The 23,772-nt window shown below is 57.8% G+C and overlaps 1 protein-coding gene across 2 annotated transcripts in view; it reads right to left on the bottom strand.

Moving 5' to 3' along the window:
- Window positions 1-23,772, bottom strand: part of Pxdn (peroxidasin) — a 75,943-nt gene that overhangs the window by 38,948 nt on the left and 13,223 nt on the right. For both annotated transcript variants that reach the window (XM_046431982.2, XM_046431983.2), the window contains exons 2-3: window positions 2,919-2,990; window positions 2,043-2,114 (exon numbers count right to left, since the gene is read on the bottom strand). In XM_046431982.2, the coding sequence (XP_046287938.1) occupies window positions 2,043-2,114; window positions 2,919-2,990 (144 nt within the window). The remainder of the gene's footprint in view (window positions 1-2,042; window positions 2,115-2,918; window positions 2,991-23,772) is intronic.

Raw genomic sequence — 23,772 nt, 5'->3', positions numbered from 1 at the left:
CTGTGTGAGAGGACGACCTTTCTGTGCCTGGGTTTCTTCTTCTATAAAGTGGACAGAATCACTGCATAAGTATGTGTGAAGCCCTCGGGTGTGGCCCTAACCTGTAATCCCAGCCATTTGGGAGGCTGAAGCAGGAGGATCCCAAATTCAAGGCCAACCTGGGCAAATTAGCAAGAGCTTGCCTCAAAATAAAAAAATACAAGAGGGCTGGAGGTACAGTTCAGTGGCAGAGCACCCTGGGTTCGATCCCTAGGACTGCAATATATAAGTAAATGAAATTAAAACCCAAGAAAGTTTAAAAATAAAGACACTGAGGCAGAACTTCGTGGGAACAGCTGGTATTGATCTTCCAATAATGAATGATGATGCTCTTCTTCCTTATTGCAGTTGCCTCTTTGACCATGAGTTCTGACTACAACACTCTTCGCACTAGGAAATGCAAGTTAAGGAGGGTCCCCAGAAGTACTGGGGGTCCAGGACAGAAGGTCTACACAACTTCCAAAACTGTGCTGCCAAATACCCAAGGCCAGAGCAGCCAAAGAGCCTCAGGAGAGCTCCACGCTGGAGCAGGAGGCGGTGGTCAAGCAGGCAGACTGACCAGATTTCCAAGGCACCTAGAGCAGCACCAGGACCTACGCACAGCCCGCCTGGGACCAGGGCCGCCTGCCAGCTCTGCCCTGCGAGGTGCCAGTTTCCAGCAAGACTGCCTCCGGAACGAGCAGCCCACCCCCTGATCGTGCCCCAGTAATCTGTGCCCACCACCTGGGGAGGGAGGGCAGACAGTTGGGCAGGAGCCCCCGAGTGAGCAAGGGATGGTGGGCCTTGGCAGGTGGAGCTGAAAGGGTTTGTGAAGAAATGGCCTCCCTCACCTCCCGGCAGGGAGGGTGTCTGCAGAGGATAAATTGCCCTTCAGTAGTTTAAAACCAAGAGCAAAACAGAAGCACTTAACACACACACAGCCCGACACCGCCGTCAGCCGCCGACCTGCAGGGGACTGCAACTGCAGCCCAGAGGCCAACCAGAGTCAGGGAGGACGCAGACCTCCCTCACGTCCAGCGGCACACAGGGCCCCAATGTCCACACCGCACGGGAAGTCAGCATTAAGGCAAAGGTGGTGGAGAAAACAGTCTACATATCACACTCTGAATGAGGAGAGCATTTTAATAGGCAGAGTTAGGGAGGTCTACGATTAGGAACCACTGAACATCTAAAATAAAGAGAGATTTCAAAACATACACCAACACCAAGAAGATGGCTTCGCTTTAACTATCAACATAAAAAAGACGTTTAGGTTGTTTTGTTCCAATAAATAATAAGTGATGTAAATCCTTCATTAAAAATGGCTCTCCTTGGAAAGTTATCTACATCCTAAAAAGAAAGAGTGATTTGATCAAAGCAAGCAGCATGTGCTGCTAATCTGGCTGGATCCAGGTGAAATCTAAGTCCAGTGCCGTCCATCTCCAACCTTTCTGGGTTTAAAATACGTATGTGGACAGTACCCAGCGGGCCCTCAAGGAGAAGCCATTTCTGAACTGCAAAACTGACTTCAACTAGCAGATACTTTTAATCAAAATGAATTTTAAAAAGGTAAAATAGAATTTAAGTAGATTAGACTAAAATTTCAAATCAGCCAGGGGACAAGAAAAACAGCAGGAATTAATGGCGTTCCACGTGGATTAGTCATTTCCTTTGTCTGTCCCCACAGCTGGAGAAGCCCTGGAGATGGCCACTGAGCTTGCATATGCAGACGCCCTCAGTTGTGTGTCTGAGCCTGCTGCCGCCTCCGCCTCCAGACCTGGGGACCAGAGGCTGTGCCCACAAGCCCACAGCTGACCTCCCCTGAGCACAGCAGCTGGACACTGCGGAGCACAAAGGCTGGCTCCGCCCAGCAGTGAAGGCCCACTGGAAATGTCCCTCACACGCCACTCACCTAGAGGCAAGGCTTCAGCTTGTGCCTGTGCAGAGCACACACACTCCTGCACCTCGGGGGTCTAAGCACAGACAGCCCACCCTGAGGGGTAAAGGACGGATGGTTAACTTACAGATATTTTAAATTTTCCAGGTCTTCAAACGCTCCGCTCGGGATCTTCTTGATCTGATTATTGTTGAGAAGCCTGTGAAAAACAGAGACCCTCCAGGTTATGCTGAGCAAAACCCTGCTTAGCCACGGGCAAGGCTGGGTCATGACTGCCCCTCAGACCTGCTGCCCAGTCAGCAACCGCGGATTCCACAGGACGGGCGTGGCCCCAGCTTGCGACCCACAGCCCCATACCCTGCTCCAGCAGGGTCCACATCCCTCCATGAGCATTCACCTTCACGCACACTGGAGAAGGCCATCCTGCCTCCCGTGAAAGGCACATCTCCTGCCAACCTCTCTGCACCTGTCTCCAGCCAGGGCTGTAACCCACTTGGAACAAGTGTGAGGTTTAGGAGGGTCCCACACAGTGTCACTGGAGGTAGAAGCTACGCCCGCTTCCACAGATGAGAAGTTGGTGGGCACAGCCACCACATGCCCTGCCCTCAGGGGACCTGGCTGGCTCCTCCCCACAGCCCTGCACCCAGGCCTAGCGCTCAGTCCTGGTGCCTAAGAGAGACCTGCGCATTCTAGAGAGACTGGTGTGCTGCCCCCACACTGCCCTCCAGGAGGTGCGAGCTCTGCAGCATAACTGTCTGCATGTCAAGCCCACCTACCTCCGTGCCAAGCTCAGCAGAGGTGCTGTCCTGCCCAACCCACAGCAGGGGAGCTAACCCACCCCATCCAGGAAGGAGCTGGGCACAAGGCCATGGGCGTGGAACATGCAGATTCCACCCCACTGTCCATCTCCAGCTGTCCCCATCATGCAGACTGGAGATGGCCTGCAGGTACCTGGTCAGGACCCTGCTTCTCCTACTGGACACCACCGAGCATTCTGACTTACAGTGTGTTCAAGTTCCTCAGCCGCCGGAAAGCCCCGGGTTGGATCTCTCTGATCCTGTTGAAGCGAAGGTCCCTGTGAAGACAGAGGAAATGCTGCGATCCCGAGAGCCCAGCCAGCAGCACTCCTGCTGCTTCTGCAGTTCTGCAAGGTGCAGAAGGCGTTTACAGATTAGATCTGGGTCACTCCCGGCAGGTCGCCTCGTCACAGAGCAGAACTGCAGGCACCACCTATATGGCCCCTGTTCAGCTGACGCCACAGAACGTGGGCCTTCAGATAGTCTGAGGATAGCGTGCTCTGGGGGAGTGGCACACACTCAAGACAGGCGTCGTGCCCACTGGTCAATGGGGAGACCTGAGAGGCCCCAGCACTTCCGTGGCTGGGGCTGGGCCACTCAGCGGCTCACTGCCTATGGAGTTCCGCAGCTCATCCCCAAGCTCAAGGCAGCCCAGTAGGTCCATCTACAAAGAAAGGCTGTCCCACCGACGGGTTTCTCCGTGGGTTTCCAAGTGGGAACTTTAAGTAAACGTGCACTGTTCAAAGTGCTGTCTGTGTTTTCAGGAGTGGGGCAAGGATCCAAACAGCCCGACTGAGACCGGGACAGAGTGGATTCCAGGCTGGCCGGGCAGCAGGAAGGCTTTGAACCCTGAGTAGTTGACACAGCAGAGTGCGCACGAGGCTCTGACCAGGCAAGAGCCAAAGCACTGGGCACAGCCAAGGTCCCAGGCTTGCTGCGGCAGTGGGTAAAGACCCACTGTGTTGTCTGGCTCAGGGCCTGGACCAGCCTGACCAAAACCATCAACTTGGGACGTACCCAATAGGGGTGGTCGTGGGGGACTGTGTCACCCCAAATCTGTGTTGGTGACCTGGCACGTCAGGTCTCCTCAGAGACGCATCCTCAGAGGGGGCCACTCTAACCCTCTAATCTGGGGACCTGGCACAGGGAGACCACCAAGCGAGGAAGGCAAGGCACAGTCGGAACACAGGTGGTCACTAGCAGCCTGGGAGAGGCCTGGACTACTGTGGAGGGGCCACAGTGACTCTCAAGTTTGGATTCCGGCCCCAGCACTGTGAGGCTGCACTTTCTGGTTGAGCCACCCGATTGTGGGGTGGCCACGTCACCCTGTAAAAACACTGGGCGCTGGGTGACGTAGTGGACACTGCATATGGTGCTTCCCACAGGACACTTCCTACCTCCTGAAAGGCTTGTTGTCCTCTCAGGGACGACTTAATAACTGCCAGTGACTTGCAGAGCCAGTTCTTGTCTGTGGTTCAGTAAGACACCTCTCGAACACTGATGTCATCACGATTCACCGTGAGTCGAGCAGCAGCAAGAGGCACGTCCGGCCCAGCACTGCCCCTCGCTCGGGGTGGGGGGGGGGCGGGGGAAGGGGCTGAGCACACAATAGCTTCTGCTCCAGGGATAGGAAGGCGGAGGCCAGTTCCTGCCCACAGGTGACCTCGGCCGCACTCGAGTCTCCAGCTGCAGCCCTCGCCTGGCGCTGCCTGACCCACACATGCCCCAGGACCAGCGCTCCTCGGCACTGCCACCACTGCTTCTAAACAAGTGGGGCTTTCACTATCCCTGGAATCCAGACCCCCAACAGTCCACCTGGGAAGGTGTGAAGGAGAAAGGGACAAGAGGAGCTGGCGTCCCAGCAGGACCTCAAGGAGCGCCCGCTCCTCGGTCCACTGAACCGACTGTAAGGGAAGAGTTCCTCAGTCAGGGCGTTAGCACCAGCACACACTGGCAGGGGGCGCTCTCTGGCCCCACAGTCAGGAGTGCAGAGTTCTGCTGCCTTGATCAGGTAAGAGGATGTCCTGGACACCCGCCCCATGGCCAACTTGCACGGACAAACGCCACAGCACACAGTTTCTGCTGGACAGAGCTGGCCTCTACGGAGGGGCTACCTCACAACTGGGCACAGCAGACCACTCCCCACATTACCAGCCTGACAGATAGGGTTAGGAAGACTGGGGTCAGGGTCCCTCGGCAGCACAGGGGATCTCAGCAGAGAAAGTGAGCCACAGAAATGGAGCACACTGCAGCTCCAGAACCAGGAAGTGCAGCAGCTGAAGGGGCACGCCACCGACCCGCAGAGGGCGGCCTCGCAAGCGCAGGACATCCGAAGCCAGCCCGAGGAGAATGCTGGGTGTCCACCCTGACCCCTCCACTGGCCCACACCTGGATAGTGGACCTGGGAGGAGCTGTGGCGGCCACTGTGATGCCCTGGAGTGTGTGGGCCCAGCTGGCTGGCCATGCAGCCTAGGTGTTGACACATCACTTGGGGACTAGGGACCACATGGGGACCATGACCCTCCAGAGCAAGGAAAAAGGCAGAAGGAAGAGGCCCTGTGGACCTGCAGGGCTGCACTTCTGCATGGGGGACTTGCAGAGTGAGGTCGGAGGGACTCGGGTCGGCCCACAGCAGCAGCAGCTTCACCTGGGCTTGTCAGAAAAGTGCATTCTGGGCGGTGGCCCTTGGCAGGCAGCGGGGACTGCAGGGCAGAGCAGCAGTGTGTCCTTGAGCTCCACTCCTGACCTTCAGGGATGCTGGGAGCAGAGTCCAAGCACATGTCCTTCTGCTGTGTGCGTGCGGGTGGCAGATGCAGGACGTGCACACGGCATCCTCACCCCAGCGGCAGCACCAGTCTTCCCCGCACCCCGTCCAGTCCCCGTCCTGTCCTCAGCCCGCTCCTCACTGGCACTGAACACAGGGTAAGTAAACAAAATTAACTCCCATATCCAGGGCCTCCCTGTCCCAGGAGACGAGCCTCCACCCAAGGCTGGAGAATGTGCAGGGTCCTTGGCCTCCTTCCTCACACGCACAGGCACAGGTTAGCTGACAGCAGAATATCATTTTTGAGATCATAACAAATATTTGCACAAAATATTCCCACTGAATGAACGCTTCCCTGAACTTCAGAGTTAGAGAGCACCTCCCAGGCCTCCTAGAATCTCCCAGCTCTCACCTGCCTCCTCCCTCTCCCCCTCCCCTGGGCTGAGGGGCTGGGGCGCCACAGTGGGCACCTGCCTCTAATGCTCTGGCCACCTGGTCACTGCCCTCAGCACCCCTGCAGAGTCACATGTCCTGGCAAGCAACCCATGTCTGGAGCTTCCTTGGGGTGGCAAGAAGAGGAAATGGGAGTGGATTCCAGAAAGTTCCTGGAAAGCCATAAACGGAGTGATTTCCTAAAAAGAACACGAAGAGCAAACCTCAGAAACGGCATCTGGGAAGCTCCTGCTCAGGCCAGGACTCAGCCCCACACGTTCCCTTTGACTGCGCTGGACCTGAGTGGTGTCTTTCTGAAACGCAGGTCAGCCAATACCAGACGGGAGTCAGAGGGAAGGAGGCAAGGGGGGCCCAGGTCTGCGTGAGAGGCGCTCAGGGACACACCCCTCCCCAGGAGTGTTCCCGATGAAGCCATGCCTGGCGGCTCCTCCTGAGGGCCCACAGCCCCCAGGGCAGTCAGGAATTCAGCACTGCCTGCACCCACAGGACGGCGGGGCAGGGACTCTCCCAAAGCTCCTGGGAACTTTCTCTTCTGTGTCCCCAAGGTAACACCCTGGCAAAACGGGACAGGGCTTGTTGGGGCACAGCCCCAGTGGAGGGCCACAGGAAGGAGGAACGAAGGGACAGGCAAGACGAAGCCCTTTACACAGCCAGAAAGAGCGCAGTCAGGAAGCGTCTCCCGCAGCCCTCGGCTTGGAGCAAGCAGAACCGGGCACTGCCCTGGGAGTCCACGTTAGCCCCAGCCCCCATGGAGCCCCCAAGTCCACCGCTGCTCCTTCTGACCATCAGGGAGCCTCTCCAGCGTGAAGAATGAGCAGGAAGAAGGAAGGGCCACTCTTCCAAGTCTCAGTGACCGCTGGGCTGACCTGAGTCTCTCATCAGTTTCCAAGGCCGGGAGCTTCGGCGTGGCTTTCTTTGGTTTGAATGTATCTATGATTCCAAAACCTTGATAGACCACAACCCACCCCCCACACAGCTGTCCAGACCTGTCGTGTTCAGTAGGAAGCACTGAAGGACAGGTTTATATCCAACATCGGGATTGTGCTTCATCTCAGAACCACAGGGTGACAAAAGTCCAGAACTAAAAGGGGACTCGGCCATGTTTCACTCAGTCAGCCCAGGGACTTGTGCCTTGGAATTCCCTTTCACAGTCGGAGACGGAGCAGGACGCTGGCAAAGCTCCACTGAACCACAGAAAGGTTACTGTGAAGATAAGAGATGGTCTTTAAAGACTGCATTGTAAAGCTCACCTGCCTACAATCTTCAATACTGATTTCTAAAATAAATAATCTCAAATTTCCCCATTCACAAAAGTGACATACTTTTAAATTTATTTTTAAACAAACAAAAAAATTAATGGCCTGCCAGCAAACTCAAAATTACAAAGTATATCCTGTTTGGTTTGAGAACCAAAAGTATTTCAGTTGTAGACAGAGAACTTAATGCACACACGTGACTTTCAGGACATGAAGAGGAAGCTCACTGTGGATGGTGGGGCAAGCTCAGGGGTTCAGACACCGCATGCAGAGCTCTCCACAAACAGCCGTCTCAAAGGCAGAGCCGAGGTGCTATCGGCATGCTTTTATTACCATCTTCTTCTTATCATCTGGGATTTCTGGACTTTTTAAACAGTATTTTCTGGACATCTTCCCATGTTACAAAAGACCTCGTATCACGTTTGGAACACATCACTGGGAGTCATTTTGGTGTCTAGCATGCACGCGTTCACCCCGTTTCACCAAAAAGAAAGAAAGGGAACAAGTCATCTTGGAGCACACCTGCAATCCCAGCTGCTAGGGAGCTGAGGCAGAGGCCGATCACGAGTTTGAGGCCAACACCAACGATTTAGCAAGACACTGTCTCAAAATAAAATCAGGACTGGAGAGACAGCTCCACGCTGGGGTGTCCTGGGCCCTATCCCCAGCGCCCCAAAGTCATTCTGATGTGAACTGCAGAATCCACGCTGCTTGACGCTCTTCCTCGTGACGAGCCTTTGGCAAAAAGCAGTGGCAGCCCCAGCTTTGTGCTTCAGCAAGAGGCTTCAGAAGCAGGAGGGACAGCAGGTGCACACCCCTCTCATGGCACCAAACGGGAACGCCACCTGGGCCCCAGAGGACCGCCCGGTGGCAGTGCTGAGCGCAGCTCCAATCACACTCCCTGTCCAGCCTCTCCAGGTGCAGAGCAGCTGTTGCAGAGGCTGGAAAACCGACCTAGGGGTCCTCACGGTGTGGGCTGGCCTAACTCACACGAGCTGATGGTGCCAAGGTCACTGTTCCCACACGGGATGTGCAGGCAGTCCTGCCTGGGTGTCTAACGAGATGGCTTTGCCGCAGTCCTCTGTGGCACGGGCCTCAACAGCCCAGAGGCTACCTGGACGGCCCTGTAGTGGGTCACTGTGCACTGCAACAGCTGCTGACGAGACAGGCAGAAAGCAGGCTGGCCTCGTCCTGGGTGAGGACAGCAGCACTGCTGCCGTGCCCCTGGTGCAGAGGGGCCAGGAGAGCACTTCAGGGTGCCTGGCTTTGTCTCCCAGCAGCATCTGAGCCCTGCAGGGAGAAGGGAGGGTCTCCCAGTTCGAAGGAGGGTGTGGAAGCGGGGGCCGGGGCAAACATCAAGTTCTGAGACGCCAGAGAGGCCACCCAGCAGACACCCAGGTCGGAGCCAGAGGCTGAGGGTCGTTGGACAGTAGGCGTGAATCCACAAGTGCGCTGCCAGAGGAGGCCCGTGGAGACCCTATCCTGCACAGAGGCAAAGCTGGAGTGTGGGAGAAAGTGCTTTCAGAGAAGGGATACCACGGAGGGATGGGTCCCGGAAGCGCAGGGCGCGACTGAGGAGGGTGGCCCGCACTGAGGCCCCGGAGCCACACCAAGCAGCTCTGTGAAGCACGTCCACATGCCATCTGCGCAGAGGGAAGCACACCGCTGCCCACACTGAGAGTGGACAGCCTCGCCCGGGAGGACCGTCTAACGGAACCTGCACACACGCTGAGGGAAACCACGCCGAGATCTACCCGACAGCCGCGTCTCCCTCAGGCTGGAACCGACTCAAGGCCCCCGAGTGGGTCCGGGCATCTCTGAGGGTCATGCACCTTTTCTCATGAAGACTGTTCTTTTCCATGTTTGCTTTAGGATAAAGCTAACTCTGCTGCTCCACGCACAGGAGGTCACAACAGGAGCGAGCACAGCCCGAGGCAGGTGGCTGTGTCGCCTGGAGGGTGCCTCCAGGTTGCAGCGGAGCTGGAAACAGACCTCCTGGCTGCGAGAAGGAGCCGTGGCTGGGATTCACCTTGCCCACTGCTGGGAGAGTGACCTGGGAACATCTCTCTGGGCCTGGAATAGTATTCCATTTCACTGTGTTCTCTGTTGATCCAGGAACAGTCTCCCCGGGACTCAAACCACACCAGCTTTCTTTGGGACAGGCAGTCCTGCCACATGCAGAGCAGGGGTCCCGCTCTGGGAAGCTGTACCTCATCCCAGCTCTCTCCGCCCTGAGGACTGGGAGGGGGAGACGCTGGACAGGGGTCTTGCCTGACCACATCTGCTATGCAGGTCCTCAACCTCCCAGTCTACTTGCTTTTAGGTATCCCGCATTTTACCTCAAAACCTGAAAATGCACTTCCCATGCAACTCCACAGCACTGTGGCCGCTTTAAAACAGAACACTTTTTTTTTTTTTGAGAGAGAGAAGAGAGAGAGAGTTTTTTAATATTTATCTTTCAGTTTTTGGTGGACACAACATCTTTATTTTTTATTTTATGTGGTGCTGAGGATCAAACCCAGCGCCCCGCGCATGCCAGGCGAGCGTGCCACCGCCTGAGCCACATCCCCAGGACTAAAACACAACACTTTTAAAGGACTAGCAGGAAAGAAGAGGCTCCTGCCCTGTCAATCACAGGGCACTGTCACCCCAGCCCAGAGGAACCTCATGCCGCAGGGCCTCCCCACAGATCCTGTTCTTCTCCAGCGTGGCCAGCAGCAGCTCCCAGATCCGGTCATGAGTGTGGGCAGCCCATCTGCGGTGTCCCCTTCACCTCCAGCAGGACAGCTCCTGATCCCCACCTCCTCCACCCCAGGCCAGGAGCCTTCCCCGTCTTCCTCCTGTGACGCCGATATTGCTCTTGGGTTTAAGCCCCTTCAATGGCTGCAGCTACGGCTCCTAAAAAGTCTCCACTACGAGGTCATGGAGGCCCTTCAGTCTGTGTGTGTGCCAGTGCTGGGGCCAGCGAGGTTCCCTCCGTCTTTCCACAGTGACCAGTCTCGGGCGTGTCAGCGCATGTCCCTTTTGCGTGGAGCGCACACCTCCTGCCCGCCAGCATCTCTCAGGACTCTCGTGGCTCAGGACAAAGCTGAGGAGCTCACACTTGTGCTGTGATTTCACATGACCTCCTGGCCACAGAGTGGGTGAACCCTGGACTGCAAACTGCCCAGGGGTCACCAAAAGCCTGCACAGGCCACCTGCCGGGACGGCTTAAGGGCGCCGGTTTCGAAGCTCCAAAGGCACCTAACCAGCGAATCCCCCCAACAGGGGAGTTGAGAAAGGCCAACACTCTACCACAAGCAAGAAAGCACGGGAACCGGGCGGCTCCGTCTCGGCCCAGAGAGGGTTTAAAAATCTATCACCAATTCTTATTTATTTAGGGGACACAGTCTTGCTAGGTTGTCCAGTCGGGTCTCAACTCCTCCCACGTAGCTGGGACTACAGGGGGCACCACCACACTCAGTCCAGCCCTGTGTGCTAAACGGGATTCTCACCCTAAGCACTTCTAGAGTACTGCACCCTCCGGGCTGTGTACGCGCTGGCCCCAACACCAGTACCCTGCGGGGGGTGCAGCCAGCCTTCTGCTCCAGGTGTTGGTGCACCGCCCACCCCAGACGCTCTTACAGCTCCCTGACCCCCACTGCTGGGAGCCAAAGGTCTGCATCTCCCCAAATTCACATGTTGGCACCTGATCCCAAGGTGGGGCCCTGGGAGGTATGAGGTCATAAGAGCTCCTTCCTTTTGGTGAGATCAGGGTCCTCATAAAAGAGGCCCCTGACTGCTCCTGCCCTCCTTCATGGGAGGGCAGAGGAGGCCCATCTGTGGGCTGCGGAGCAGACCCCACCTTGACCTTGGGCTTCCAGGCCCCAGAGCTGTGGGAAATGAACCTCTGTGGCCTGTAAGCCACCCTCTGTGTGGTGTCCTGTTATAGCAGCTGGAACACACCAAGACCCCCCTAGAACAATTAAGTCAGTCAGTGATGTCAAGTACATCAGGAGGGTCTGCTGTCCCTTCAGGGGCAGGGATCCTGGGACAGGCGCATACTTGGAGGCAGAATGACCGTCAGGCCTGGGCAGGGTGAAGGTGTCCATTCGGGCTTCCAGGCAGAGGCAGTGGGGCCCTGAGGCGGTTCCTCCTGCTGCTCTCCTCCTCTTTACAGCCCCCTCCCTGTCTACCCCTCTCACTGCAGATGGCTTCCTCTGGGCTGTGGGAACAGCCTGGGGCAGGGATGAGTGGGATGTGGTCCAGGAGAGAAGGGGAGACCAAGGCTGGCCCAGCAGCAGTCATGGCCGGGCCACGGGCTTTCTCGGAAACCAGCCATCCCCTCTGGAGGGGCAGACCACACATTACTCAACCTCATGTTCTGCAGATTTAGGGGGACAACACACAGAGGGGTAAGAAAGCATCGGATGAAGCTGGCTGAGGTTCAGGGGAGACAGCAGGGACACGCCAGAGACAGGGAGCAGGACTGGAGTCCACTTTGGCCCAGTGCCCAAGCCTCCACCTGCTGGAGGACCAGGATATCCTCCCCCACACCCAGCCACATCTGCCCTCAAGCACACTACCCCCAGGAACGCTGCACCTTGGATGGAATCTCAGTGTACTTTTGATTTGCATTTCTCTAACTGCCGAACTCCATCATGACCTAGGATGAGGGTGCAGCTCCATCATGACCTGGGTGCAGGGTGCAGCTCCCCATAACCTGGGTGCTGGTTGCAGCTCCCATGACCTTGGATGTGCAGCTCCACCATGACCTTGGGTACAGGGTGCAGCTCCCTGTGAACCTGGGTGCAGGCTGCAGCTCCCATGACCCAGCATATAGCCTCTGCTCTGACGACAGTTGTGGGTCTGTACATGAGGGCTCCTAATCATACTATCCCTAAGCTACAGATACGTCCCTGCTGACTGCCACCCTGTGCTTGCGGTACCCCCTGTGCCCAGCTGTTAAAGTGGGACTGCAGTGGCCAGTACTCTAACTGCAGCATTCTAGGCACTTGGGCAGGGCAGGGTCATCTCTGCCTGTAGTCATGGTCCCCAATACATCGGTGGTGCTGCTCAGCCAGCCCTCGAGGCTGATGATGTTCACCATCCGTCAAACCCAGTGACAGCCTGAGTGTCCCTCCCAGCATCTCTGAACTCCACTCTCATTCCTAAACTCCGGGTTAGTCCCTGGTTTGGAAAGGTCTGCCAGGGAACAAAGGCCTGTGGAGAGGTGGGAGTCCCCTGTGCCCATTCCTCTGACAGCCTCTTGTTCAAGTAGACTTCCAGTCCTCTGGGACCCTCCAGAGATGCTGTATGGACCTCCAACAGTGAGGGCCTCCCTCAGGCCACGTAGGACTGCTTCTGGTCTCAGAGCCCCGGGGGGGTGGGGGTGCCAAGTCTCTGTTAATTTCTCTGCCCATCAAAAGACAACCCAGAGCACCAGGCATCTGTAATCAACCCCAGGCACCTTAGAACCTTTTAAAACCAAACTGTCAATATAAGTAATCAAAACGCAATTTTTTACTATGATTGCAGATACGTCTGACTTTTTTTAAAATAATCAGCCCACACAACCCAGTCCCCTGCAGACTTTTGCTGCAGGTTCTGGAAGCCCAATGTTGCTGGGTCTTCCAGAATGAACAGGGGAGAGTCCTGCAGAGTGTCTCCGCAAGCCACGAAGTGGAGAAGGGCCTGGGGGTGAAAGGAGAAGACCTCTGTCCGCAGAGCCGGGGGCCAGCACAGGAGCAAATCCACGCCTGAGCGCCCAGGGCAGTGCTCTGCAGGAAGCCTCCTGGGAGTCCAGAGGCTGCACAGAAGGAACGAGGGCCCAGCATCCAGACTGACAGTCCCTAAGAATGAGGCTCCCACAGAGCCGGGGTGGAAAGGAAGCCCCGTGACCCTCAGCAGAGTCTCACAGCAGCCACAACAATGAGCTTTGTCCAGGAGTGAGGGCCGCCCAGCCCTGGCTGCTCAGTTCTCGTCCCACCCTGGTGCAGAGTAAACCCGGAGCTAATGTTTGCTTTGGACCTGCCCTTGTCCTGCCTGGGACTCCTGAGGCAGGGCTGTGGTCACACACGAGCCACCCCCTCGTCCTATCTCTGCATTGTCCTGCTCCGATAGCTCAGAGGGAGACGCTCCTCCACCCCTCCCAGAGTGCCCCCACCCACAGGACGGACTTGAAAGGAGGAGCGTGGGACCACGTGGCGGTCCTCCTGGGAGGGCAGGCCTGCCCCACGGTCACCATGCTTGCTGGGGCAAGGTGCCCAGGAGAATGAGTCCAGCTATGGCGGGTGGGTGGGGAGGGCCCCGCAGAGGAGGCTGGTTTGCAGCGGAGGCGGTGCAGGCAGCAGTGTGCCAGGTGGAGCCGGTGGATTTGGTGGGGACCCTGTGCACAGCCAGGGCAGGGTGGAGGGAGGTGCCTCTGCAGGAGGTCACCACACCTGCCGAGGCCGGAACACAGGACAACAGCAGCCCCAGCCAGCCTAGCCGTCCTGTCCAACGCACAGGTGAGGCTCCGCTGCCCGGCCTGCCTCGGAGCTCCTCCTCACCTGCAGCAGAGGAGATGTCGACAAGCACATCTAGCATCTCCCCCTCCTTGCAGCAGGCCACGTGCCACACAGCCTGCTTCACTGGGCTTTCCTACTCACTGTATTCTACACCTCGCTCCACAGCCCTGAAGGTTTGTGTCATCCAAGGTGCATGCTGAAGCCCTGGCCCCAGGAGTACGGTGTCAGGAGGTGAGGCCTTGGAAGGGCACTAGCTTTAGATGGGTCCAGAGAGGCCCACAGGGGATCAGGAGAATCACCAGAGAGCCGGCAGTCACCCTGCCCTCCCACTTCCAGCCTCTGGAGTAGCTGTCCACGTCCCTCTGTGGTGTCTGGTCACAGCAGCCCGAGCTGGCTAATGCAGACAGCACAGTAGCCGTCCTTCCTCAGGCTGCCCAGCCACCACCGCATGCCCTCACTACACTGACTTCCCAGCCAGTCCCTCCCTGGCACTGCCATCAACAGCACGGCAGCGCTGAGCTTTCTGTGCCTGCCTTTCCCAGTTCTTGCTCATGTTTATGGACAGTGCCTAGAAGGGGCACAGCGGGGTCAGAGGTCAGCCACTCATAATAATAGCTGCATCTGCCTATGTGCTGGCTCATGTCACTCAACAAACGCTCGCCCTCACTTACAGGACCCAGGACAGGCAGAGGCCGGCCCAGGGCTCCTAGCGCCCAGGGCAGTGCTGCACCCCAGGTCCCAGAGCTCGGGCTCCCTCCCGAGGTGACTCAGGCTGTGAGCAGAAGAGGGCACTGGACATGACTCTGGTATCCAACAGGAAGGGCGTCGAAGCAGGAAAAACACTTATCACAACTGGTGGGTTCAGGTGGGAGACACCTACACCAGCCCAGAGGGGGCTGCAGGGGAGGTCAGGCAGAGTGTGAGCAAGACAGGAGGCACAGGGAGGAGCTCAGGGAACCTCAACGCAGGAGTCACAGGGGCTCCTGGGTCCTGGCTGGGGGGCCAGCGGTGGTGCTTAGGAAGGCAGGACCCGGGAGGATAGGTCTGGTATCAGAGCAATAAAGTGACCATCGATGTCCAGGGAGAGGCCAGACCAGGGGAGAGACAGAGCCGTAGCTCAAGCAGACAACTGAGACAAAGACTGCTATTCTTCCCACACCTCTCTTGGCAGTGCAGACAGACCTGGACCCAGGCTCGCCTGATGTGCTGACCTGAGTCTCTCCATCTTAAAACACAGCATCCAGCACAGTGCCCTCCAAGTAAGGTCAGACAGTGCAGCAGCAACAGGTCAAGACTGTGCCACCTGAGAGGCTGGCAGTCTGCTGGGCCCAAGCCTCCCTGAGTGTCCCTGATGGGCATGTAGAGAACGCAAGCCGTCTTCGCCTGGGCCATCCCCAGAGCCGCGTCTGCAGCACGTAGCCTGGAGGATGAGGCACCATCTGCACCCACAAAACCATGAGCGTCCACTGCTTCCCAAGGAAGTGGTGATCTCCTGTGATCAATGCCACTCTCCTGTGTTCCCCTCAGCCTGCCTGCAACACCATAAGGAACACGGAGCACAGGGGCACCACGCAGCAGGAGACTTGCCTGCTAGGCTAGAAGTGATGACGTCCCATCGCAGACGCAGGGGTCCACCAGAGAAAAGCAGCCCTCAGTCTCCACCCTGACCTGATAAGGTCCTTCCAGTACACAACGCAGAACAACCACGCAGGCTTTTCCAGCAGCCAATCATATCTTGCTATCAGCCTAGATGCAACCAATGCTCTTGATTTAACCACAGGATCTCCCCCGCCCACCACCAATCTGGTATTTATACAGCTTATCTCAAAGCATAATCTACGTCAGCATTTGCTGATCTGCTTTGAAAAACCAGACTCGGGACTAGATACGCTGGGGATTGAATCCAGGTCCTTGCACATGCTGGGGAGAAATCACAGGGCTTTCATACACAATGACAGCTTCAATTCATGAGTGTTTTTATGCTTATCTTGATTCCTCTCACAAACAACTAGAGGCAAACAGAAAAGTCACACAAAGAAACCACAAATAACAGAGTTTAAGGAATTAGGGAGAAGAGGAAAGAAAAGGAAGGTCAGAGAAAGAACAAGGCTTCCATGCGGTTGGGAACAGCTCTGGCACCTAAAGTCCTAGCATCCAAAGCACAGAAAACCCCAATTAAATACAGGATGGTCCCAAACAACCCTCAGCCAGCTGGGAGAAACAAAGCTTTTACTGAGACAGCGACAAGGGAGGTTTCTTCCAAGCATCCATCCAAACACCAGGCTCACAGAGGCAGTAAGTGGCGTCCCAGATGAGGCAACAGCTGCTTCTGAGTGCACATGTCCTTGCCCCTCGCCAGAAGCACTATTTCAGGGCATAATCAACAAAAGCAAATACACCATACACCGATGTCATCTGCTCTCTAGGGTCAACCCTCCAACCTCCACAGCCCTTTCTGGACCCTGATTTGCACCCATACGGTGAGCTAACCCCTCAGACCTACTCTGTGCACACACAGTAGGCACACTCTCCTTCCTCCCATGATTGACATTAAGACAAAGCCATGCAGATCAGCAAGAGAACAGGCTGGCTCCTAAGAAGCCCAGGTGGGAGCCTTGGTCATGTCTGCACTGGCCTCCGGTTTCTAGATGAGGAAAGCTACAGAAACTCGACCTCAGATGGTTCTGGAGCCAGGCTCCCCTACTGCTGGGGCCTTAGTAGGCTCTCTCCACAGACAGCATGCTGCCAGGGCTCCAGACCACAAATGCTGCACAGTGAGGGCTCCAGATCACAAGTCCTCCACAGTGAGGGCTCCAGATCACAAGTCCTCCACAGTGAGGGTTCCAGATCTGTGAGTGCTGCACAGTGAGGGCTCCAGATCCGTGAGTGCTGCACAGTGAGGGCTCCAGATCCGTGAGTCCTCCACAGTGAGGGCTCCAGATCACAAATGCTCCACAGTGAGGGCTCCAGATCACAAGTCCTCCACAGTGAGGGCTCCAGATCACAAGTCCTCCACAGTGAGGGCTCCAGATCACAAGTCCTCCACAGTGAGGGCTCCAGATCACAAGTCCTCCACAGTGAGGGCTCCAGATCACAAGTCCTCCACAGTGAGGGTTCCAGATCTGTGAGTGCTGCACAGTGAGGGCTCCAGATCTGTGAGTGCTGCACAGTGAGGGCTCCAGATCCGTGAGTGCTGCACAGTGAGGGCTCCAGATCTGTGAGTCCTCCACAGTGAGGGCTCCAGATCACAAATGCTCCACAGTGAGGGCTCCAGATCACAAATGCTCCACAGTGAGGGCTCCAGATCACAAGTCCTCCACAGTGAGGGATCCAGATCTGTGAGTGCTCCACAGTGAGGGCTCCAGATCCGTGAGTGCTCCATGGGGAGAGCACTCTGGTTCCTGGAGTTTGGGTGGCTCCTGGAAACGCCCCAGGAATTATTCAAATTCTAGGAGGAAGACCAGCAGGAGGTTGGAAGGAGGCTCCGGACACCACTACCAAAGTTCGGCTCCTTGTTGCCCCTCCTGGAGCCCACGCCTGGAGATCTGGGCTCCTATCAGGGCTCCATCAGCATCTGCCTCCATCAGCACCTCTGTCATCAGTGTTTGCTCAGGGATTAGGCTGAATAAAATGAGGCCGAGCTGCCTGAAATAACTGGCAGGGAGGCTTGGGCACTCAGCAGCCTGGGCACTCCCGGCCCCTGACAGCAGGGTCCCACTGCACTGGGAGCCAAAGCATCACGATGACAGACTGACCTGCTGCAGCTCCCCAGCCACTGGGTTCTGTCTTGAGCTGGGGCCAGGGCAAGCCTGGGGGCGGGGATGCCAGACGGCCTTGCCATGCTGCCAGAGGGCCCCCTCAGCTCACCAAGGGCAGGATGGTGAAATAACACAACCGGTGCTCTTCAGGTATCTGTAAGTCTGGTTCCTGAAGGTACTGAGGAATGTACTTAAACAAGGAGGAAAGCAAAAACAGAAGGTCATCTTTTGTTCAATAGAGAAAAGAAAGGCTGAGAGAAGCTGGTACAAATGACCGGGCAGCAGAAAGGAGCTAGTGACTCCAGAGCAATTTCCCAAAGGTGGGACTGCTGGGGAGGATTTTCAGCTTCACTTTGGGCCCTTTTCACATTGTTCTTCATAGGTATTCCCTTAATTAAGCAAAAATGAATGAAGCCCCTGGACCCCAGGGCAGATGTCTGGGGCCTGTCTGCAGGAGGCCCCCGCATCCCCAGTTTCACTCCCTATGGTCACTCAGGGTCTCAGTGATGTCCAGTGCAGACCTGCTCCCCAGGGCGGGCCAGAGGCGGAGGTACAGCAGCTGCAGCTTCTGCTGGGCTCCCCAGCTGGAAGGAAAGCAGCCAGGGCTGCCACTGCAGACCTGGCTGAGCTCATGAGCCTGGCCGGGCTTCTCTCAGCTGAGCCAGGCAGCGAGACATGAGGGAAGGACACAGGAAGAGCACCTCCTTGCCCTCCCAGCCAGAGCAGGGGCCCCGCCTGGCACAGGCACCTGGACCTGCTGAGTGGCAACAGAGCTGCCCACACTTGGCCAAACCACAGACACCCAGCAGTGCAGCAGCTCAGAGGCCAGCTCAGCCACGTCCCCCAGAGCCAGATGGCACCTTGCTGTGCCTCCCAGGAGCCTCAGGACTCAGCTGGAGGCAGTACCTGGGACCCTGCAGCCACTAAGCACCTTGCAAGAGTGGGACACAGCTGAGAGGCCTGGCCACTGACCCCAGCCCAGCAGGAGAGGCAGGTGGACAGCCAGCAGAGGCACAGAAAGCACCACCTGTTGTCATGACTCATCCAACTTAAAACAGACACAAGAAAAGAGCTCCAAGTGCCTGGGAGGCAAGAGGAGAGCTGGGCTCGGCCACAGGGGCCGGGGGCCATAGCGGGGGCAGACCTCTTAGGTCCTGCCGCAGAGGCTTTGTGAGCAGCCCTCTGCACAGCCCAACAGTGTGGTCCCCTTCGACAGACGCCTCCGTCCAGCCATGGTCAGCACTGAGGGCACCGTCAGCCTTCTTAGCCAGCCCAGCACAGACTGCCTTCACTGCACACTGGGCCAAGTACTTGAGGGGCTGAGCAGGACCAGACCAAGTTCCCCACCCAGGAAGCCACTCTGGGTGCCCTGGGCACAGGTATGGCCCCATCTAGTGACTTAGGAGAGAAGACCTTGCTCCTTCAGGCAGCCAGGCGGGTCAGACCTGGAGCCCTGTCTGTTGGGCCTCCAGAACCTCAACCTGCCTCACCAGAGGCACAGCGGCTGGTCGCAGGAGTGCTCAACACAGGGCAGACTGTCCCTGCAGGCAGAGTTCGCCCTCCAGAGCACGAAGGCACCCAAGGCCAGGAGACAGCACCCTGGACTACACAGGGCAAGCCACCAGCAGCAGCACAGCTGCAGAGCACCGGGTGGGCGGAAGCATGGCCACGCACCACGCACTGCCAGGACGGGGACGAAGCCTGGGTCCCCCCATTTGCACATCAGGAAAAGAGACTCTGCCATAAAGTGGCTCTTGGGCCAGACGAAGCCAGCACGCACTGGATCCACCCCAGGAGGGGATGCAGGGGGGTCTGCCTCTCTGTGGGCCTGGCCCTGAAGAGCGCCCACTTCTAGCTTTGGTGGGGCACTGCTTTCCAGGCAACAGGCAAATGCAGACAGTTCATGCAAAGCCTCCCCTGTGCCTTACAAGGGAGCTACGCAGATCTAGCAGACGGCTTCCCTGGGGAAGAAGTCAGAACTTTGCCTATGAGCACTGAAGAGTTAAATCAGTATTTTCTGGCTTTCAAGACAAATAATTGGCCAGAACTGTGTACCAGCAGACCTCTTCCCAGTCCACCTTATTCTGACCCAGGGAGCTCCCCAGTGGTGTTAGATGAGAACAGCAGATCGTCAGAGGAAAGGGGCCTATGCTCGAGACCCAGCACACCCCTGCACGGTGGGGGTGAGGCCCAGGATTTCCAAATAAGTGTTCTTCGAGACATAAGCAGGCGGCACGTCCTGACCAGAAATGGCGAAGACAATGGCAGAATCTCACAAACACAGTCCCAGGCGATGGGCTGAGCGCTTGGCTTGTGCTGAGAAGCAGTACAAGTCTTCCTGTTTTGAAAACAGGACACAGGTGCCCAGTGACAGTGTCTGATTGAAAGAGCACACCATGGTCGAGGCAGGACGTCCACTCGCCTTTGGGCACAGAAGGCTCACTCCAGGGCCTGCCCACCCTCTGGGCGAGTGTGGCTTCCAGCTCTGGCCTGTGGCAGCAAGAAGCGCTCCGGATGGCGGCCGGGAGAAGAAGAGCAGGAACTGCAGAGCGCCAGGCAGAGGCCCGGGCACTGGTGGCTTCACCTCCAGGCCAGGGCCACCTCTCTCCCCACCCAGGCCTGCTGGCTGAGGCCCAGCATACAGAGACGAGGTGTTCAAGAAAGTCAGAGGCCTGTGTCCCTGGACGTGCTCACAGACCTGTGTTCTCCAGGCCACAGTCCGGCCCTTATGAAAGTACTCTGGGCAGGTCTCAACCCTTCTCCCCTGCCGGCCAGCAGGTGTTGACTGCAAGGAGGCAGAAGCCATGAATGAAATGAGATCCATCACGTGCAGAACTGACGAGAGGACCAGAGCAGACAGTGGGAAGGCTGGGCTCTCGGGCACCATGTGCAGCAGTGATGGGCTGGCATGCACCCCGAGGGCAGCCCCCAGAACCAGAAAGTGGCACCCAGCAGAGGACGTCTGTGCTGGGCTTGCTGCCCGCCTGTGGCCTGTGACATGCCACTGCCCCTTCTCCAGCCCCACAGGGAAGCCAACGACCCCTCTCCAAGGACAAAAACACGGGGCTGGACAGCCACCACAGGACATCCAGCTCTTGTGCATCGTCTTTCACCAAGTTCAGAGAAGGAGCTGACTCTTGGAGTCACACAGCTGAGAGGGCAGGGCCAGGAGGACGTCACCCCAGCCCTGGAGCTCCAAGGTGCCCCCTGGCTTGGGCACTGAATTTGGGCACAGCCACAGAGGCACTCCATGGCTCCAGCCTTGACTTGGCCAAGACACTCGCGTGGATGGAAAGACGGAGCTGATTCCGACCCGGCCATCTGCCTCAAGATGCTAGCACCACTCCCAGGCGGGACAGGTCTCCTCCTGCGTCTCCAAGCCGGGGCTCCAGGAGGAAGAGGCTTGGCCTGGGAGCAGCTGATGCCACAGCTGTGGTCTTGTCTGAGGCCTTTGTTCTCTCCGGGACGCCTGCGATCAGCTGGAACACCCAGCCCAGGTTCTGCTGTCTCAGCAGATCCTCCTGCACGGGCAGGGGGGCTGCCCAGACGGCCTCACCTGCCCCACCTTGGTACCCTCCTCCTGGAAGCAAACTCGAGACCAGAGACGGTCCTAGTCTACTCCACAGGGGACAAGCTGAGACCGGGGCACACTGCTGAGAGAGAGCCTGTCTGTGGAAGGGGACTGTCCCCAGGAGCGGGCCCATGTCACAGCCAGCGTGGGCTGTGGTCTACTAAAGGGATCTCCACTAGCCCAATCCCCGGTCCTGCCACAGTGACCCACTGCGGAAGTGCAGGCACTGACCCGCAGTGCCATCTGCCTGCACCAGCCACACTGCCCGTCCTGTTGCTGGCCCTACCTCATACGCACAGTGCCACCCTGACCGACGGCTCCACCTGTGCGCCGACCTCTCCACGCACCCCACGGGCAGCCAGGCCCTTCCTCCTGCCTCCTCGCCTGCCCACCCATTATCCCAGGGGAAGTCCCTGCCCTGCCCCAGCACAAGAAAGGGTGCAGGGCCCACAAGGGCAGCACGGGCAGCCCCCGGACAGCAACTGACCAGGTGTGTTCGCCAAGGCCAGAACGTGGCCAGAGAGGAGGGCGGAGAGAACACAGGGGAGCCCTGCTGTCCACATCTGTGCCACTGTGTCCCGTACCTGGCCGGCGGCTCCCCATGTGAAGGCAGCAGCCTGCAGGGCCCCCTCGGCTTCCCCCATGTCCGTGGTACTGTTGGAGTCCTGCAGGCACTGAACCAAGCCCACGGGGACTTTGCCCCAGAGAGGAAATCTCATGACGCCAGCAAAGTCCCTGCAGGGTGACTGAGCCACAAGTACGGCAGTGCTGACGGCAAAGCGAGGTCTGCACACAGCCAGCAGCACAAGCCCCAGCCTGACAGAGGGAGGCTGGGCCCCACCATGCCGACGTCCAGCCCTGGAGACGGGGGCTGGGAGCCCCGGCCTGACAGAGGGAGGCTGGGCCCCACCATGTGGACGTCCAGCCCTGGAGACGGGGGCTGGGAGCCCCGGCCTGACAGAGGGAGGCTGGGCCCCACCATGCGGACGTCCAGTCCTGGAGACGGGAGCTGGGACCACCAGCTCATCTTCATACCCCTCAGCCCTCCACCTTCAGGACCTCCTTGGGAAGGCCCAGCTGGCCCCACGCAGCAGTGGAGGCCTGAAGGGGCCCTTCAGTGAGAGTCCCTGGCAAGGATGCTCAGGGTGAGAGCCCAAGGGTGCGGCAGTCTGTGACCCTGCCCAGTGATCTCCCCAGCACCAGCCGTCACAGACACTCACAGCCTTCACACCTGGACTGACTCTGAGCCAGAGCGGATCCCAGGGAGAGAGAGATGTGAGGAAGGCTGGCGTGTGAACTACAAGACAGAAGCCACCAGAAGGCCAGAGGCAGAGTGCTGGCCCTGCCCCTGCCCTGCCACCTCTGAGGCACCATGGCCCCCCTCCTTGGTTTGCTCCCACACCTGGAAATGGGGCCAAGAGTAGCCACCCATGGTCTGTGATGGCAATGCCCGAGGGCGCCCATGATGCAGGCTGGTTATGATGAGGACCTCAGCAGGAAAGGACCCCGGGGCTGAGCAGGGGAGGGACCTGCTGACTCTGCACAAAGACCTCCACATCCACCAAGTGGGACTCACACAGAGGGGCACGCACACAGAGAGGCACACACATAGAGAGGCACGCGCAGAGAGGGGCACACACAGAGGTGGGCACAGGCAGAGAGGGGCACACAGAGAGATGAACACATGGAGAGAAGGACACAGGCAGAGGTGGGCACAGGCGGAGACAGGCCCACGCAGAAATGGGCACTTGCAGAGATGTACCCATGCAGAGAGGGGCACACAGAGAAGCACGGGCACAGACACATACGGGTACTTGGGGAGACCTGCACAGGCAGAGACAAAACAGATGAACAATGAAGAACTGAGCGACAGATGCACAGTGAAAAGGTGAAGCTTATGTGCCAAGGGTGACGGCGCAGGCTGGCCGTTCCGAACGTGGCATTGAAGTATTCCTCAAAGAACAGCCTTGAATAACAAGAAAAATAATTAATTTCTTATTAATAAGAAAAGAGGGTTCTTTCTCTTTCTTCCCTTTATCAACTGTGTTTCTAACCCATTTTGAGCTCAGGAAATAAAAGCTCTTTGCATGGCTCTCGGGCTGAACGGGGATGAAGGGCGGCAGAGGCTGGCTCCCTGGTGCTGGCTGACATGCCCCCAGCCCTGCCCTGCACCACCACCTCCTCCTCGGTGCCGCCTGCCCCCTCCACGCTCCAGCCCCTCTGGTCCCCACAGTCTCTGCTCTGGCTTCAGCACCACAGCCTGCTGCTCACTCCAGGTATTTCCTGGCTCAGGTTCCCAAGAGGCAGCTCCTACGTTGGGCCGAGCCCGACCATGAGTAACTGACCATGGACAGCACAGACTCACTGTTCTAGGTCAGGCCCAACCTGACCCCGTCATCTGTCCTGGAGGACCAAGTCATGTGACATACCACGAGGACACTGTTAGTCAGGGGTCCTGAAGACACAGAGCCACAGGACGTGTAGGGACAGGGTGGAGAGGAGAGAGAGGTAAGGGAATACAGACGGGCAGGAGGAGAGCCAGAGACACAAGAAGAGAGGAGGCTGGCCCCCGAGACGGTGGGGGTGGAAGGTCAGGATGTGCAGCGTGGGCAGGCAGGGGCCTGGGAGGAGTCGCTGCAGGCCCAAAGGCTGTGGGCTGCAGAACCCTCTCCTGCTCCGCGGGGCTCCACCTCTGCTCCACTAAGGGCTTAGCTGACTGGGCGAGGACCACCATATTGCAGAGAGCTATCTGCTTTACTCAGAGTTTATC

Source organism: Marmota monax, unplaced genomic scaffold (assembly GCF_021218885.2).
Source record: "Marmota monax isolate L192 unplaced genomic scaffold, Marmota_monax_Labrador192_F-V1.1 WCK01_AAM20220418_F8-fsc00633, whole genome shotgun sequence".
Taxonomy (NCBI): domain Eukaryota; kingdom Metazoa; phylum Chordata; class Mammalia; order Rodentia; family Sciuridae; genus Marmota; species Marmota monax.
Note: the sequence above shows the minus strand (reverse complement) of the source record. Positions and strands in the feature narration are given on the sequence as shown.